The sequence below is a fragment of the Phalaenopsis equestris genome, unplaced genomic scaffold (genome assembly GCF_001263595.1).
Source record: "Phalaenopsis equestris unplaced genomic scaffold, ASM126359v1 Scaffold000002, whole genome shotgun sequence".
NCBI lineage: Eukaryota > Viridiplantae > Streptophyta > Magnoliopsida > Asparagales > Orchidaceae > Phalaenopsis > Phalaenopsis equestris.
The window spans coordinates 12,929,159-12,949,830 of NW_018164444.1; the positions used below are offsets into that span (position 1 = coordinate 12,929,159).

General features: G+C 31.3%; 1 protein-coding gene across 1 annotated transcript in view; it reads right to left on the reverse strand.

Annotated features, from left to right (window-relative positions):
- LOC110017992 (ubiquinone biosynthesis O-methyltransferase, mitochondrial) overlaps positions 1–20,672 on the reverse strand; it is a 30,767-nt gene continuing 10,095 nt past the window's right edge. The window contains exons 5-9 of the mRNA XM_020715193.1: positions 13,621–13,669; positions 2,186–2,235; positions 1,526–1,675; positions 710–790; positions 1–236 (exon numbers count right to left, since the gene is read on the reverse strand). Coding sequence (XP_020570852.1) covers positions 120–236; positions 710–790; positions 1,526–1,675; positions 2,186–2,235; positions 13,621–13,669 — 447 coding nt within the window. The 3' untranslated portion in view covers positions 1–119. The remainder of the gene's footprint in view (positions 237–709; positions 791–1,525; positions 1,676–2,185; positions 2,236–13,620; positions 13,670–20,672) is intronic.

A 20,672-nucleotide genomic window follows, 5' to 3' on the forward strand; every position in this document is an offset into this window, starting at 1 on the left:
TAGAAGAAATAAAATGGCAATGGTGCATTTAAGAACCAAATAAAATACAAAAGTTATTATAGAGTACAATGAAAAGAAGAAAAAAAAAACATTTATCTCAAAGGGACCAATTAGTTAAATTAAATGGTTAGAGAAGTTCCCTTAACTCCAAATGCAATGAAATTGACGCTGGTGTCGTCTGACAAAGACCACTCTCCAGTCAAAGGATTGTAAACAAACCCTGCCATTTCTTCCACCTAAGCACAGATTACAAAACCCAGTTATAAAAACAATAATGCACAAATATTGAAATGTAAAGCAAAATGACAAAAAATAAGAGTATGATACGGAATATATGGGTAAGAGGCAAGAGGTATTTATTTTCTTTTGTATTTGTGCTATTTAAAGAGCTGCCTTTTTGTAAATCATGTATTTAAATCGTTAACGCACTCGAATATATATCCAATAAATAAGCAAAAAATTAGCTTGGCAAAATAAAAAAAAATTTATAATAAAGGTAAAGCCAAACTATAGAAGAATAGATTAAGAAATGATTACATCAGAAGGACAATTGAAATAACATGTACAATAGAGAATAGACTTTTGGACATGAACAATAAAATATATAAAATAAATGCATAAACTATGTAGAACAAATAAGTATCAAAGAATCAAGAAAGGGAAGAATAAAAGAAACATGATGAGTAGATTGAAGTGTAAGAGAATTTACCGAGATTGAGGCTCTTTGTAGAATCAGCACAAGTTCCTCTGGAGTGAGAAATTTGGACCATTGATGAGTTCCTCTTGGAAGCTGCCATTATAAGAGAAGAAGAAATAAATTCAAATAATGCCAAACAAAAATATGCATGTTTTATAATAATGTACGCCTCTATATTAGTTGCTCATTGAAGTTTGATGTTTATGGAACTGGGTTTTTTGAGAAAACATAAGTTCAAATAAATTTTTTGACGGCACAAACATTTTGTGTAATCTCTCTCTCTTTCTCTCTCTCTCTCTCTCTATCTCTATCACACATGCGCGTGCGCGCATGCACACACATCTGATACATGCTGTGCTAGAGCCATGAGATATTTTCCCAAAGGTATCAAACGCAGAATCACCAGATTTTAAGTTTCCCGCCCCGTGCAAGCATACATGAAGGTGTTCAATTAAGAAAAAGAGAGAGAGAGATTATAATATCCAAAGTTCACTCCAAACAGCTATTCAAGAATCAAGAGTAACTCATGAATGGTTTAAACATGCCTGCACTAAAGTTTATAATATTAAAAAAACCCATATTATTTCAGAAAGTCAAGTTGAAACTAACAATTGCTTCACCTAAAAACTTTACAAATATTCTTGAAAATATACAGCAATGAATCAGTCTAGAAAACAATAGATTGTACGTAAAAATGTGATGAGACCTTTGACAAAAAAAGAATAACCTCCTAGTAGTTTAAGCACAACTATGAATGAAATCCTAACAGGCATATAGGCTAGATTTAAGTCTAAATTAAACTTTGTGCTTCTGGTAATTTCATCATACCCAATTAAGGAGGTATTCTGCAGCAACAATTGCAGTAGCATATGCTCTCACAGAGCGGTTGATCGTAGAGATCACAGTGGCTCCTCCGGGAGCAATTAAAGCTGAAAGTGACTCACAAAAATCAGAGGAATCAGCGACATGCTCAATTACCTGTAATTATTACTATGTTCAGCGATTCTGACAACAAATATTGCTGTATTCAATAGGGAATGAATTACGTGCCATTAACCATTTCAAAAAATAATATGCGCATTTACATGCATAGAACATAATTCTCATGTATTTACATATCTCACACCTAAACTCTCACGGTTACACACATAGCTCTCACATCTTTAACATGACATAAAAAATAATACTATTATCACGGTGATCTTTTATACACTTTATATAAGTTAAAAATAGCACTATTATCACTTTAACGAACCAAAGTGCTATGTATGTAAAAATGAAAGTTTAGGTATGAGATATATAAATACATAAGTATTATGTGCTACATCTGTAAAATTTCCAATATAATTTAAAGGAAGTATTTTGTGCTACGTATGTAAATTTTTCAAAATAATTTAAAGGAAGTTCAATATAAAGTGTCAACTAAAGGCTAAAAATCTCTCCACAAATAAATAAAAAACAGAATCCTCACCCCTAGACACTACATACCTCAAGGGCAAGCACAGCATCAAATTGCTTGTTGGCCCTGACTAATTTCTCTGCACCACAAAGTATTCTTTATATAAGAAAGTTTATTTTGTATAGCAAACTCAACTTTACAGAGGTATTTAGGATGACATTAGCCGGAGCATAACAAAGAATGCTCTTCGCACAACAAGAAGAAACTAATGAACGTTGTAAGGAAATAATGATTTCCTCGTGAATTAGTCAGATTTAGATAGCATGCAATCTAATTAAATAAAAATGGTTTATTTTAGTAGTTCCACGTCATTGGCCTGTATGTACAATCTAGATCAAGAGTTTAAAGTGCCACACATTTTAAAGAGCTACTGAAGCAAAAAATAAATGACATAATATAATCAATAATTATAAAAACGCCAAAATTTTCATTAACGTAAAATGCACCACAGTTTAGCAAGAAGCATAAAATATGCAATTCCAGACCAGCAATGAAGCGGATATATATATATATAGATAGATAGATAGATAGATAGATATACTGCAATGGGTAAATAAGGCAAGGAGGAAAAAAGAATAGAGAAATGTTACGTTCAAATTAATTCTTATTTAGCCCCATTTACAGGTTCATTGCAACCCCATATTCCACAAAGTATCGAACATGTCAGACAATGCAAAGAGACTTCCTCTTCACTCTCAAACATTATTCACGCTTGGCTCCTTCACTACCTCTACAGTTCTATTTGTTGTTTTCAAAATAACATCCAAAAAGATGGAAACCCAAAGGATTAAAAATCCTAGACTCGAGTTCTTGTTCAAGAATTTTGGATCAAGCAATTTAAAAAAACGGATTGAAAAATTTGGTCTGGAATGCTCTCCTTTTTCTTCAAGAATGCTACAATTACACTCTAAATGATGATCACAAATTGCTGTCGTTCAGTGATTCCTCTGCTCCAAAACAGACCTAAACCTGTCAAACTCCTTTGATGGATGAACTTCAAGTGCTTAGAGAGCTTAGGCCTTCTGAGTTGATTCTTTCGCCAACAAGAATTTGTTGGGTTCCAATTGCCACTTAAGTACTTGCAGGGAGACTAATGAATCCAGTAGGCTCTTGACGTGATTTCCCAAGAAAGAGAAAATAGGGAGAGAATTTTGAGGCAATTAAAATATGATTTTTTTTTCTCATTAATCAAGCTTATTTATAATTACAATATACATTTTAAAATATAATTTTTTTTGTCATTAGTCAATTTTTATATGAGCATATTTCAATTGAATTAATTATGAAAAATCTTTATCCAAGCTAATATATGTTGAAATTTTATACAATAATAAATTTGACTAGCCTATTTTATATATTGTCATTTATAAAATCAATCAATACAAAGAATAAAGACTAATTCCATTCTAAGCAAAATAATATTTTTCAATAAAATTGTAGAGTAAAATCTCAATAAATTTGATAAGGACCATTTTCTTAGTCAAATATAAAAAATATTCGAGGATGCTCATAATTGCTAAAGATGTAATAAATAAAAAATAACAAACATGATTCTTTCATTAGTAAAACTATTTTAGGGTAGAACTTGACATCCTTTCCAAATTAACCAAAAAAAAAAAAAAATACATTGCATGGCTGGAGATATCACTCAAGATGAGGGTAATCAAACTGAACCAGCTTATTTAGGGGTATTTTTTTACTCTCTTTTTTTTTTGTTTGTCATGGTGCATAAATAAAGTTATGATATATTAAAAGTTTTTTTTAATCAGTTATGTTTGTAGAGACAATTTCTAAGTAAATGATGCTTTCAAATTAAAATTGAAAACAAAATTATGCCAAAAAAAAAATCATCATTAGATCATATCAAGACACAGTTATCCTAATTAAGAATGAAAATTCTGAATTTCATTATAAGCAAATCCATGAAGGATTAAAAATGAATTACTCTCTCCCTATAGAAAATAAAAAAAAGAATACTTCGAAGTTATCAAGAGCGGTCCTTCAAAGTGTTCCAATATCCAATTTTACTGCTAACAGTGACAATAACATGTTCTATAAAAATAGAATTAGTTGGAGACCCAAATATGAATAAACATTAGTGATCCAAGCCCATCTAATCAAAGCTCATACAAGAACAGACAATAACCCATAATTGCAAAATTTTATCATGAAACCTGTTAGTAATTCTCTTAGTCATGTATTATTAACTCCACTAATAAAAGTAGATAGTATATTCTCTGAATAGCCGTTAAGTAGTCTCTAAGCTAGCAAAAAAAAGGGATTTTCTCTCCAAAACTTATGCTTTTTTTATTAGATGTTTTCTTATTTTGTAAGTATCAGTTTACTAATTATTTTGGTAATATTTTGAAGTCCGATTTCAGCTATATATTGAGATCTTTTGTATCATTGTAATAAGCATGTTTTTAGAAGTCTTATTGTGTGCTCTTTCTAATCAGTAAAACAATTTCTCTAATACCAGTATAATTTAACGATTACGTTTAATATATTTTCATATAAATAAAGTCTGGTTTGTAATTTCCTTACTTCTAGTCTATTTTTTGTTTAATGCTCTATTTATATATAGATGTATGCATGAATGTATTTGTGAACGTGTGTGTTTATATTTATGTAAATTTTTATGTGTTGATAGCTACTCGTGAGCCGAATACATCTGAAGCAACAATAAGCATTTTTTATAAACATGCATATAATTCTCTTATTAACCTTCATCTATGACTCAGAGCATCACCCTTCTCCCGGATTATATGAATTCATTCTCGCCTCTTTTAACTCTTACCTGTGGGAGTCATGGTTGCTTGGTTTTCTCTTTATAATTCAAACCCTTTTTTGGGTTCATCTTTGAGTTGTCTTTTTCCCTCTATATATTGTCTAAAGATGATCATCAAGGCATAAAATATACCTAGCTAAATTTAACCTTGGCCAAACTCAACCTAATTAGGTTCTAGAGACACCTAGGTTAATGGGATAACACCAATTCGGCTACTGCTTAATTAGTGTCAAACATGCCAATAAGGAAGGACTCAGCGTTATCATGTCCAAATGACTCAATCTATTGACTATATCCTAGTCTCATGCAATCAAAATCATCGAGATTCCTTAATTACCCAATTGATAGATCAAGCTTCAACCGTTCTATTTAGAGCCCTCAATCCATGTGGCCATACAAATAAAAATCTTATGATAGAATAATGATATGAGTACATCAAAGGTAATTAACAACAATTACAAAAGCACAAAAAAATAATTGCAGAAGGACAAATAAATAATGCATAAAGCCAAGGATGCACCACCAAATAAAACAAGAAAAACAACAACAAAAAACAAAGGACTTCACCTTTCTTATAGCTTAGTGTTGGCAACAGAATGATGAATGTTTTATTATGACAACATCTAGAAAAAAGTATTTGCAATACCTTATTCCTTAAAGCATCTTCACTCATAATGCTTCCACTAAAATTATCATGATGCAGATCATTGTGTTCAACATTGTCTTTACTAATAAGAGGGAGAGGGAGAACTAATTTTGTACATATGTGCTCTCACACATAGCACAACCATTGTCGGGTCCCAAGTTTGAAATGTGAAAAGTGGAGTGTTAAGTTAGGTAATAGATAGTCAACGTAAAAAATTTTATCAAAAAATTATAACATGAATCCTTTAAATTATTGTGTGAAAGTTAGTATGTCCCCTGAAATCGATGTGATATATGACCTGAATACAGTTAAAAATATGCAAGAACTAATACACCGACACCCGAGTATAGTGTTATATAAACAAGAGTTCTCACATTATGGACAAATATAGGCAGAGAGTGAGCTAATATTAGAATAAGAACTTGAAATATAGGTACTGTCAAAGATAAATTAATAGAACTAGTCGATATTATATTTCATAGGAAGATAAATATCTTATTTATTCGAGAATTAAATGGGTTAGATAAAAAACTAAGGAGATTGATAGTTTCGATTTTAAATACTATTAAGGTAGAAGTTGTACTAGAAATCAAATATATATAATTATAGATAAAAGTTTGAAAAATAATTTTAAAATTGTTGAATTGTATATAGAATTATAATTCTAAAGATTATGGTTGATACTACAATTCTTAACGTTGCAAGTCTTTATGCTCCTCAAGTAGGTTTGAATATATGTTAAAAAAAAAAGAATTAACCATAAAAATTAATACAAAAGATATCTCTTGTATAAAGAATTTTTATTGAAGAAGACTTAAATGAACATGTTGGAAGGGTGATAAAAGTTTTTTGAATTATTCATAATGAATATGTTTTTAGAATTTCTAAGGAAGAATTTTAAGTCATATTGAATTTTATTTTAACTTATAATCTTATTATAGTTAATATTTTATTTAAAAAAAGAGATGAGCATATTATCACTTATAAAAATAGATTTAATAAAATACAAATCAATTTTCTTATGAGAAAAATATATCATCAATATTATAAAGATTCTAATGTCATACCAAGTCAAAGTTTAAGTACCCAACATCAATTATTAATTTTAGATTTTAAAATGAAAGATTGGAAAATGAAAAATATAATAAAGTATTATCATAAAATTAGACGGGAGCATTTAAAAGACATAAATTAAATGATTTTTATGAGAAAACCTCAAGATCATAAGATTTGAGATATTCATAAATCAACAATACTATATACAATAAAATAATTAGTATTAAAAGAGTTGAAAAAGATGTGTTTGGAAAAATAAAAGAAAAAAACTTTCATGAATAAAAATAATTTGTAGTAGAATAATAATGTGCCAGAAAAAATAAAAAAATTTATTATAAAAAATGATTTAGAGAATCGAAATATATATAAGACAACTTATAGAAAGTCTAAGATAACAATTTGTAATGCTAAAAATTTTACTTTTAGTGATCTTCATAATAAAATATATATTGAAGATGTGAAAGATATATTTATAAACTAGTCAAGCAAAGAGAAAAAAAAATAATGATTTAATTCAGCTAAAGTGTATTAAGAATACAACAACAACAACAACAAACCTTTATCGCACAGTGGGGTCGGCTACATGAATCCTTTTTCTCCATTGCGTCCTATTGAGTGTCATATTTTCATTTAATTCTAATAAATTAAAATTATTTTTTTATACGATATGCCCAAGTCTTTCTAGGTCTACCTCTGCCTCTCTTAACACAGTCAAATCTAAAATATTTACGCTCTTAATCGGATCATCAAATGGTCGACGTTTAATGTGACCAAACAATCCAAGACGACTCTCTAATTTTGTCCGTCACTGAAGCTACACCAACCCTATCACGGATATATTCATTTCGCAGAGGTATGAATACAAAAAAATATTTGTCCATGATGAAAACATTCACATAAGAGGATAAAATATTTTATTAAACTTTTCAATGAAGATATTGAAAATATGATTGACTTTAGTAATCTTAATATCATAATAATAACATTTTTTTTATTTCTACCTCGCATTAGTAAAACAGAAGTTGAGGAGCATTCAAAGAAAATAAAATGTGAAAAAATAGGACCTAATGGCATTCTATTAGAAGTGAAAATGTATAGGAGATTTGGAAATTGTCTTATTAAATATTATAATATTATTTTCAAAACAAAAAAGATGACTAATAATTTAAGAAAGAGTATATAATTAGGTTCCCTATTTTAAGAGTAAAAGTGATGCACAAAAGTGAGCAAATTACAGAAGAATTAAATTGATGTGCATCATTAAAGTTATGGGAAAGAATAATTGAACATCGGTTATGACATGATATAAAAGTTTCTCAAAAATAGTTTAGACTCATGGCAAGCAAGTTCACCATGAATGCTATACATTTATTTAGAGATTTGATGAAAAATTATAGAGAGAACAAGAATGATCTACATATGATTTTTGTTGATTTAGAAAAAAACTTATAATAAAGTTCCAAGAGAAGTACTTTGGAGAGCTCTAGAAAATAAATTTGTTGAAATTACTTATATTTAAGCCATTAAAGATATGTATTCTAGAATTATTATTTGTGTTCAAATATAAGGAGGATTGACCAACTAGTATTTTCCTTTATTAGAGGATCAATTTTAAGACCATATCTTTTTTGCTTTAGAAATGGATGTTCTTACTGGACATTTACAGCATGATGTACCTTGGTGCATGCTTTTCACTGATGATATCATTTTTATGGATACAACTAGAGAGAGTTGAGAAAAAACCTAAATTATATAGGTCAATTTTAGAGTCTAAAGACTTTCGTTCGAGTAGAACTAATACTAAATACATGGAATATAATTTTAATAGTAGTAGATTTAGTGGCAGGTTGTAATAATGGGTGATTAAGTCATTAAAAGAAGTAAACATTTAGATATCTCGAATCTATTGTTCAATGTGATGGCGATAGAGTTGGGGATGTTATTAGTAGAATTTAAGATTGGATGGTTTAAGTGGAGGAATGTATTTGACCTACTGTGTGATAGAAAAGTATCACTTAAAGGAAAATTTCATAATATGGTCGTGAGACATGCAGTGCTTTATGGTGCAAAATGTTGGCTGATAAATGAGAAGCAAAAAATTAAGTGTTGATGAGAAGAGAATGCTAAAGTGGATGAGTAGCTTTACAAGAGACAAAACACGAAATGATATATCCATGAAATGGTTAAAGTAGCTCAAGTGGCAAACAAGATTAGAGAGTAACTTTAGATGGTTTGGTCACATTTAACATTGACCATCTTATGACCCAGTTAGGAGAATAGTTGTTTTAGATATGACTTGTATTAAGAAAGGTAGAGGCGGGCCTAAAAAGCTTAGGCGTATTGTAAAAGTATTAACCTAATTTATTAGAATTAAATTAAATATGACACTCAATAGAACACAATGAAAAAAAAAATTCAAGTAGTCGGCCCCACTTAATGGGATAAAGGCTTGTTTTTGTTGTTTTTGATGATGTGCTTTGACATATGTGCTCTATATTAGAACTTAATGTTAAAGAATGTTGCAAAACTATAAAAGATTGAAATCAAATTTACCTCACTCCAATAAGCTAGCATACAATTTAAAAAGAGAGTAATCTTTTTTTTTTTGGAAAATTCACAAACACTTGAATATAAATTTGAACCTCATATCATATTATCTTTTCAAGTGAACCAACCTGCCTTCTAAGACGGCTATAAGTCCCACTTAGCAAGACTTATACGCCATGTCATAAAAATTGCAGTAAAAAAAATTACTTCAAAAAATGATTTAAATTCTCCTCTCAAGATGAAATACAAAAATCTCATCATTTTGAACCAAGAATTAGATACTTGACCATCACTAAAATATTGTCTTCCATCAGTATTCGACCTTCAATATCTATTACCAAAAAAAAGAATAAAGAAGCTTTCAAAGTAAAAACTCTTGGTACCATGCCTATAAAGTATAATAATAAGTTCTAACATTTAAAGCATAATCCCCTACATACAACATATGAGGGTAGAGTTAATATACTCCCTAATAAATATCCAACTAAGCAAATTTTACGCAATCCTCCACATGAAAGCAATTAGATATGGCAAGGACCAATGCAACAAAGTTCTCTCTAAAAGTAAATACCCTTAAGAAAGATGATCATTGCACATCACAATCAAAGTTCTCTCTGAAAATAAAGATTTCAATTAAAAATAAAAAAGCTTCAAGTAATGCATCCCAACAATGGTCGCATTGCCAAAAAAATTTAATCAAATGGGATCGTACTTTCACATTGCCCTAAAAATCCCCAATTAAATCATTTCAATCTTACTTTTCAATAAAACCATGAAAGTCTAGAAAAATTATGAAATATAAAACTATCTAAGCGAATTCTACCACTTTAATTAAGAGTACACAGCCCTTCCAATCCATATTAGTTTACCAACAGTGACAAATTTAAGATTAAAATAAGTTTACAAATAGCCAATGTCATATTGGACATATTTTTATGACCACTCACAAAATTCTTGTGCAAGAATGGGGCCCATCTTTTTTGACTAAATAATTTTACTGCCAAATAATCAAATAAAAATGTAAAATTATGACTAGGGCTCTCCAAATAGATGCCTCATTAAAAAATAACACTATTAAATTATAGATATAATCAAGAGCTCAGAAACTCCTCAATACTCTAAATCCCATGAATGATAAATCATAAAAGTGCATTTGACAAAGCACAAAACTCTCAGTTAGCTAAGATTGGCATAATTCTCTTAGACGCACATTTATCTCATGTCTATGATGTCCCTTTTATTGATGCATCCCATGACTATTAATAAGATTTTTTTTTATACTGGATCGACTACCTTCACTATGTAGAATAGGGTCCATGATAAATCGAGACGAAAAAAGAATGATATATTGATTGGGTTTATCACCATTACATCCACCATCCACATTAAGCTAAAGAAGATATATTTTATATAATCCTAAAACCAAAATTATTGCTATTTTAAGCTGAGCAATTGGCGCCTATCAATGAGGCTTGATTGAAACTTCCTAAACACAAGTCCAAATAATCTAAAATCATCTCTATTAAATAGTTAACATCTCAAACCTTTAATCAGGACGTTCTCACCCTTTTTCATCAAAAAGATCTAATCAAGTGTCATAAGAAAGTTTCAATCATAAATATATCAAAAATATCTACGCTAATCAACAATTTTCTAAGTTTGTTATTACTCTTAACAATCCTTGAAACCTTTTAAAAATATCCCCATAAAAAGCCTTTTAAAAACTAGGTTTACTCGTATGTTTCACTAATAAAAAAAAGTTCAATATATTGAAGATATCATCAATTACCCATGTATTTAATTCCAAGTCATCAGAAACCCTCAAACTTTGAAATTGTCATTATCTTCTTATGCAATTAGGGACATCCATTATAAAGATTTTGATGCATTTGATAAATAACCAAATGATCTCATAAATTCTTGAAATCAAGCATGACCCTAGTTTTAAAGATGCTATAGGAAAAGGATGGCTTTGATCTTGGAAATGATTGCCATCCAAGTTTAATTAAGTGGATAGAACTCAAATAATAGAAAAAGCATGATAGCTTCAAACATGGCTACAATAATGTAATATCAATCGATCAAAAATAAAAAAATAGGTCAAATCATTCAAACATCAAGAGAAATTGGAATAAGATTTAATCCTAGAATCTCGATTACAATCATAGAATATCTACATCATTTTATATTCATTTTAAAATTCTTCAAATAAAAAAAAAATCATTATCAGAGCCTGATTGAAGAAATATTCATAACTCAAACAATCCGATTTTACAACCTCAGTATAAGGGGAATATTTCTTCTACCCAACTGAAATATATTTTGGTTTTCATGGATTTCAATTCAAACAGTAGAACAAGAAATCTTGCGAATCAAGAATTCCAACTAACGTAAACTTATGTAAATGGAAAGTTAAAACATATATGCCAACTCAACATTTCAAATATAAAAAGATATATTTTGAGCAAATGCTTTACCGAACTTGCCACAACAAGCTTATTAATCCTTCAGTGACTTGGTTTATATCCAAATATAGCTCCCAAATAAAACAGCACCTTAGTGGAAAATCGCTATAAGGAATGTAAAAGCTTTCACTTATCCTCCAATTGATTATCTCTTATTAGAGGGATACCAAGCAAGAGCAGTTATTCTAACAATTGATGAAATCCAATCACCAAAAAATTTTCGTGTTAAAGATGGAAATCAGTGAGTTTATCATAAATCTAATAATTGCTTGATTTGACTGACAAAAAATGACAATCTGTATGCATTGCACTAAAAACTTGCTAAATTATGCATCAAAAAGTTAATCTTCACTATAAAAATTTCCCATTAACGCTTAAAATCATCTACTCAATCTCCCTTCATTTGAACATATGGTGCCAGACACAAAGTTGACAAGGAGGGCGTCAAGATGATAATGTGACAGTCATTTTAAGCGGTATCTTATTTTCAGAGATAGACATGAAGGATGGAAAGCTCATGGGATCAAGGCCTTGGGTGTTAATTGGTTAGCCTGCAGCCTGCAGGTTGGTAGGATTATGGGTAGGGCTGTCAAAAAAGCTCGTTGTTCGCGAACAGTTCGTGTTCGGTTCGTCAATGAGTTTGTGTTTGATTCGTTCGATAAGTAAACGAGACAAACGCGAACAAATTTTTTTCGTTCGGTTAGTTAAACGAACCAAACACGAACAGTGATGCGTTCGTTCGTGTTCGAATCGTTATTGTTTGAAATATAAAATAATATAAAATAATTATATATAAAAAATTTATTATATTTTAAAACATTAAATTTTATAAATTATAATATATAATAAAATAATAATAATAATATATTAATATATTTATATAATATAAGTTATATAATTAATATATAATATTATTTTTATATATTAATATTAGGGATGTCAAACTGGCTTGCCGTTCCCGAACAGCTCGCGTTCGGTTCGTGTTCGGCTCGTTCGTTAAGAAACGAACACGAGCTTATTTCAAACAAACTAAATTTTAAACGAACCGAACACGAACACAAGCTTTGTTCGTTCGTGTTCGGTTCGTTTACACCCCTAATTATGGGTCCAGGGGAAGACATTGAGAGCAAGTTTAAGGGGATTGAGGTAGTTGGAGGAGGAGAAACTGGCAAAGAAGAAGTCTCATAATGGAGGTTACAGCTGCAGGAGATGGGAGAGTCCAAGGTGGAGAAGAGATGGGAAGATAGATGGTAGATGAAGAAAACAATTGTGGGGTGACAAATGACGTGGGCCACAAAAGTTTTGTCGGGGCCAAGGTTGCCATATCAAGGGTGAGGACAACAGGGTAGGCAAGGAGATTAAGACCATCAGGGATCAGAGAGAGGTTGCCACCATAGAAGTGGCTAGAATAGGAAGTAGGAGTGGGCATGGTGGAAAAATTATAAGTAGAACAGGAGAGAGGAGGCATAAAAAGGTCTTGAAAACAATGCAAAACGGGAGGGGCCATCTTGCTATGAACGGGGGGGGGGGGGGTGGCAGCGAAAGAAAAGAAGGTGATTTATGTTGTTTATCTCAACTATTAAAGACTTTACTATTAATAATTTCCTTCACGTTTCTCTCTCATTTCTGTAATAGTCATTACATAACTAGAATTTTAAGGAGACAACGAGTAGATGACATCAAGTGTTAATGGGGGATGGTGTATTTGATGTGCTTTAAATATTTTAATGGCAGATTAGTAAGAGATTAGGTGTTATCTATGCAATATGGAAAGTTTTGAGTTTCATGTGTGTAAATTCCCCAAAATAAAATTAATAGGAGAATTAGTCATTCATCTTTTAAAAGAGAAAAATCCAGCTCAGATATACATATATGTGAAATAGTAAAGGACAATAATTGATGTCACAGCATACATAAAAGTAGAACCAAAAAGTGTGGACCGATATATTCAGGGTACATTACCAGCTGTTGTGCAAATATATTCAATTGATGATGTAAGAGGATCCCATCCCTGCAAGTTAGAAGGCATAAAATTAAGCATAAAGAGAGAATGTAGAGGTTGCATTATATGATATGAAGGCATTAAGGTAAATAGATTTGTAGAAGTTATGCTACTCATCTAATCGACCCAACCAAAAATACATTCTCATAAGAAGTCTGTTTGTATCAAACAGAAGACTACTAAAAAATCAACCTTTGAACAACTTCTCCAATTTTCTAATGGGAACATTGAGTTTAGATGCTTAATGTTAGAATATAGCTTATTTACACAAAAAAAATAGCTTTTTTCTAATATTTTGCTCAAAGCTTCAATTCTTTGATGCAAAGGACAACCAAGAAATCACTTGAGGCTGCTGAACTATCCTCAGAACCAATGACAAATTGTTTTCAAGATAAAGTGCATACTTCACAACTTTAACTAGTAGGGATGTAAACAATGCTAGTCAAACTTGAATGAAGGAATACTCCAGCTGTACTCAAGTTTAGCCCAACCCCAAGCATTTAGATCGACTCTGAACTTATCAACCAGCTTACAAGAGCTTATCGAGTTGGGGATGACTCGATCAAGATTAAACAGTCTTGGCGCAAGCTCGTGCTCATGTTTAGCTCAACTCCATGCATTGAGCTCAATGCTTGATCTATCTAAGAACTTGGTTGAACTCATCAAGATACGTCATAAATTTTGCAGGGAGGGTAAAGAAGACGGTAACTGATGTGTAAGCTTAATACGCAGTTCTGTAAAAGTGGCAGCAACAACATGCATCCAATAGAAGACGCGCATAAATAATGAAAACAGAGTAGATCTAGCAAAAGCAGCGTAAATAAATGGCAATGGCTTAGAATCATTGCAGGCGTTGTAGAAAAGAAAATGTTGTATAGACGGGCATCCATAAATGAGCTGATCCAATAACCGAACAGAAACTCAACTCTAAAAATCCGAGTTTGAGTTGAAGCAATTATTATTAGGCTCAAGCATGTAGACCCAATTAATTTTTTGGGTTGACGCCCGAAAAACACAAAATTATCTTGATTGCTATTTAGATTTGGGTTGGATTAATTGGGATTAAAGAGCCATGCTTATGGTAATTGGATTGTGTTAACCCAAGAAATAAGCATGATCCATAAAACAAATGTTTAGACAAGATGGGGTTGACTAAAGTGAGTTCAAGTTAAGTCAAATTTGAATCAAATATTTTGACACTTATAAATCAGCCGGATTTGGGTAAAAACAAAACCTGACCGATCAACCTGAATTTATACACCCATAGTGTAGACTTGATCAATGAAAATAAATTAAATTTAGTTAAATAGATTTGATGACAATCAATTCATTTTAGTGGAGGAAGATGACATCTTGTAGAAAAAGACGAGTAAACAATAACTTTTGCAAGAGAGCCATAAGAGATGTGAAGGCTCTACATGATTTTAATTAAATTTATATTATAACCATATATGATTCTTATACTTACACAAAAAAAAAATCAGTTGCTTTATTAAATAAGTCAACTCATCGTCAGCAAATCATGGATTGATCACCTTGCCTCTTTCCAATTTTGGTTGCTTGCCAATTAAATGGGTAGATATCATTGTCTATTTTTCTTCTACCACTATTCATCATAATCTACCTTTATGAGTTAGTCCACTGGTTATATCCTTACATGGCTGCAATTCCATTAATTTGTCAATATTCATAATTGATTATTCTAAAGTTGTTTGAATATACTTTACTTAAATGTCAAACAGAAGTCCATGTTTTTTTAAGTTATTTGTCAAAAAAAATGTTCAATCCTCTATGAAAATTGATAATCTATAAATTGCTAAAAATATGGAATTAATTAAATCTCAATTTCAACCGATTTGTTTTAATAATGATATTATTCATCAAATGATCTTGTCTGCGTACATCTTAATCGAATGGTGTTGTTAAATGCAGAAATTGTAATCCACTTGATGTTACTAGGACTCTAATGTTTATATAAATGTTTCCTGTCAATTTCAAGGGAATGCAGTCTTGACTGCTTTCTATTTAGCCGACTATGTTCACTAATTATATACCTCTTAATTTTATTCCTAAACAAAAATATCACATCAAATAGTGATTTAAGCACAACTTTTTTGTTCCATTTTCTGTAGTTTATTTTGGGTCAGTGACGATAGTAAAGAAAGGGATGTAATTTTTCCTAAGCATTTGGCCAGGTCATTTGGTCGGACATAATTTAAGCTCATTAACTTTATGGTAATTTTCAAAGTTAATTGTTCTGATTTGGCAGAAAAAGGGGGCGAATGATTATGTTATTGCTTTTACATGTGTTCTTGGATTCATTTGAAATTGAAGCCATGCAGTGATAGGAAACTTCTTTGGGTGGTAAAATTAGGAATGTTCCTTTAGATAATGGAATTTTGGGCTCATCCCTTCTTGAGAGACGGTTCTGCTTCTTTCTCATGTTTTCTACAAGATCTGTCATGCATCTACTCGCTGTTTCCTAAGCAGCAATTGTAATAATCAATTTTGATCAAATCAGATAAAAGTTGATCAATATTAAAATATAACTTAATTTTTGAATTTCTCGAAATCCAACTGAACTAGTTTTATAAAATTCTACATTTTTCAATAATCAATTTGATATATATCACTATAAGATTATTGATATAAATGGAGATATAAAGACTTAAAATAACACTCAATTAAACTTAATTAATTATAATTAACATAATTAATTCAGTTACTGTGGCATTTAGAGAAATCCACTAATCCAAAAATGCAACCGTTCGTTAATTGTAGGGTGGGGATCCATATTGGGGGTGTTTGGCTGCCTCTTGGATTTAAGTTAAGTAGGTGATGTTAAATCCAAATTTGTGTTTGGTATTATTTAGGTTAAATTCAATTAAATCCATAACAAATGTTTGGCATTTGTTTTTAAGATTTAATAGATGAAGTCATTTTCTTAAATCCACCTCGAGTTCGGATTTAATAAATCACGGATTGTCGTCAAGCTACAGAAACTTTTGGATTTGCCGACGGCGGGATTTAAATTCGCTGAATTCGTGTTTGGCTGGTGTACGTTAAATCCATAGGTAAATCCGCCTGTAAATAGCATACCAAACACTGCCTTAGTGTAATATTAAATTTATGCATATTAGTTAAGCCGTTAACTCCATTTCCCATTCCCGTCGTTGGGTTGTTTTGTGTCAAAGGGGAGGCTGGAGCGATCCCAGGAGCAACAGTAGTGACGGAACATGAAAATTTTGGAGATTTTGGCTTCCGGTTTTGACTTGGGAAGGAGTTTTGGAGTTGGATTAAGATGAGCATACATATATTATGGCCAAATCTTCATTCTATTATTCAACTTTTTCTTTTCTCGTGATTTTCTCAGCCCAGGTAATGAAGCGAGATCAAGTAGGCGGCAGAAAGGAGCTGTAGCTCTCGGTTGGGAGTCCTGTGAAGAAATCTGTAAGCCAAATCCTTCCTTTCATGCAATTTGAAACATTCATTTTCTCTCCCACAATCAGTTTCTGCCATTGCCGTAAACTGAAGCATGCCCACATGGAGGTGGGAAGAACTGACAACTATATATTGGGTAAAACTGGTAAAGAGAAATCTATAGGAGAAGAAGAGAAAATAGAGAAGGAAAAAGAGGAAGGAAAAATGAAGGAAGAGAATTGCTGGAATATAAGAAATAGGAATAGACACACTTGATTCGGGGAATCATATTGAGCTGAGAAATAGCAAGTAGATTATATTTAGGTTAAATTAAGATCTCACTTAAGAAATTCATAGAAACTTCAAGGAAAGTATGATTTCAGGTGGTTTACTCTAGGTGGCGAGATTGAGGAAACTCGTCTCCACTAATTTATATAAAAAAATATTTTGCTAAATTAAGAAAAATATTTTCTGTAAAATTACTATGTGATTTATTGATATGTGACTGTATTTAAAAACAATCTGTATATTTTCAAATACCTGCATATGTTACATAAATGTAAACTTGAGCTGACACTAATGATATTTATGGTTTTACTATTTTTATTGATTCGATGAGCATGTTAATTAAATCATTGCTTGCAAGTATTAGTATACACTTGTATATGCATATGATAAATGATTGTTACAGGAAATATGCTTAAAGGAATGCCACATTTATGATGGGTAGGTTATTACATGAATTTTCTATAGGTACAGATGATAAGGAGCGAAGGGATTTTTTACTCCTAATATTTAGGCAGTGATGGAATTGTTGGTATTAGGAGGGCTATTGATAACTACTATGTTCGGAGAGACTCAACCTTTATCAATAGTTATTTTAGTCGACACGCTTGGTGACGGCCCAATGATATGAAATGAAATGAATGTAGTCAAAGCTTATGCAATTACAATTGACATTCCTAAGATGACAGCTATTTATTATAAAATCATTATAGATATTTTAATGAATAACAATGAATGAAATATATGCTTGTAGCATTTGTTATTCTTTAATGAATTTCATGCCCGTTACTTAAATGTCTCACATGATTTAAGCATGTTTATTTTATGCACTGTTATCAACCATTTGAGCAATGATTTCACATATAACCATGATTATTTCGCTGAACTTGTAGCTTGTTTGTTTATCTTATGAATTTTCTAAAGGGGTAAGGAACATCATGGCGAATAGCCAAGTAAGACATTGTACAGCTTTTGGATTGTATAATTTTTAAAGTTGTACCGACTTCTAGGTACGTGTTTTTATATGTTAAATTTTAGTAACTTGGTAAATGTTTTGGTGATATTATCATGCACACTTCTTAGTAATTGAGAATGCGAATAAATTATGAATTGAACTGAATTGTTCTTGTTGTGACGATTAAGCTAAACTAATTTGTTATTCACCAAGTCCTGACGGGTGCATGTCCTAACTAATGTTGGTGAGAATTTTGTTTGATTGAATCGTCCACCTCTGTAACACCACAGTTGACCCTAAAAAGGGGGTCAGGTGGGGTATGATAGCAATATTGCAACCTTAGATGCAAGCACCAAGTACATCATTCTCTTGATCACGAGATTATATAGCATCTCAATATTATGGACATTGGGATGAGCATACATTCTGATGGAATATATGTTTCTCTTTTGATATTTCTAGTTTACACTTATATTAAGCTGACATAATGCAAATAGATGTAGAAACCTAAGTTATGAAGAGCCAATTAGTAAATGTGTTACAACAACTTTGGTTATTTATATAACGGGCGGCTTACCTTGCCACCTCTACACCCAGCCGGCCTCCACATCCTACCACCTCAAAAATCATGTCTCTACTAACCTAAAAACTATTTTCTACATTCAAAAACATCCTTTGCAATATAAAAAAGCCACAACAGCAACCCACACACATCCATTTTAGCCACCACAGCCATTATAAGAAATCAATCCCCATAGCATGCACCAAACGTAGTCACCCTTGCTGACCCCTTAAACTTTCATAGCCCACTCCAAAAAAGCCTATCTACTCTTAATCAACCCTCCACCACCTCATCTAACCCCCAATAGCCTTAATAAATAAAGAAGATAAATTTTAACCCAATAGCAAAATCCATATAACCTTAACTAGCTCCATTCCATGCAAAGGTCCCTAAACTAGCTCGAGCATTTACATGCAACACTAATATTAAGTCTAGAGTTTGCATCACAATTCTACACATCTACAATATTGAGAGGAAAAGAAGCTCCCACATCAATGGGTCACCACCATTGATGTCCACACTCCATCACTTGACATTTCTTTCTTTATTAGAATCAGAGGCCATCACATGAAAACTCAAAATAAAAGCAATCAAAAGCATTCAGAGGTGTTGTATGCATTCCAAAAGTAACAAAAAGATCTCCTAGAGAAGTGCTACTTTATGCTAAGACTGCATCTAAATTTGGCAGCATTCTCCATTGTCAATTATGTAGGATCTGGTGAAAGCATAAAGTCAACCTCATGTTATTGCATTTTTGTTGGAAGGAAGCAAATCACCACAAAATGTGAAAAAAGATCTGCTATGGGCAAATCTAGCGTTGTTCTTGAATATAGAGATATGTTTCATTCTACTTGTAAATGGCATGGGTAAGGACTCTTAAGGTAGCTAGGTTTTCTATTACTCGGCCTATAATTTTATATTATGATAATCAAGTTGCAATTTATATAGCCAAAATCATTAATTTCATGAAAGAACCAAACATATTAAGTTGGATTGTCTTTTCTTTCATATGTTACGGCCTCTAAAAGGATTGTTACTTCTCATATCTATAGTTCAAAATAAATAATTTATACTATAACAAAAGCTTTAGAATTTCTAATATTTTTTGAATAAATAATAATCCGGAGCCAACAGATATATATAATCCAACATATGGGAGAATCTTAATGTGTGTGAAAAGCCAAAAATATTGTATGTATTTGGTAAGTGGGGTAGATTATTTAGGTATTCACATGGACATTACACTCATCCTTATAGTATATATTGGAAGGATCTCTAGTAAATAAGACATGCAAACCTCCTTCCGTCATCAAACTTAATGAATTAGCTTTAAATGAAGGAGAATAACGCCTTGTTTAGTTTAAAACACAAGGGCCCACTTAAAAGAAACACAAAGGTTGGTCAATCCCAAGATTATCAAATTCATGCCTTCCAAATTATGTTGCATAAATATGGCAAGAATCATCTGAATGAATCAAAAAAGGTTAAATCCTAAAATAGTCACATGTTTAATCGTATATAAACAATTTTGTCCTAGATTATCACATTTTTTCCAATTTCAAGAGTGTTTGATTTTCTGAAAAGATAATACAGTGTAAAATGAATGTAAGACATAAGTAACGTATTAATACCGGAACCAGTAGAGAAAACAGTTGAAAACACAAAAAACATACTTTCATTAATATTAAAATAGGATTACAACATGACTCGAGTAAATATAATAACACAAACACAAACAACACAAGCAAACACTCCTAAAGGTATTCCAATGGGTGGTGGAGATCGGTGAG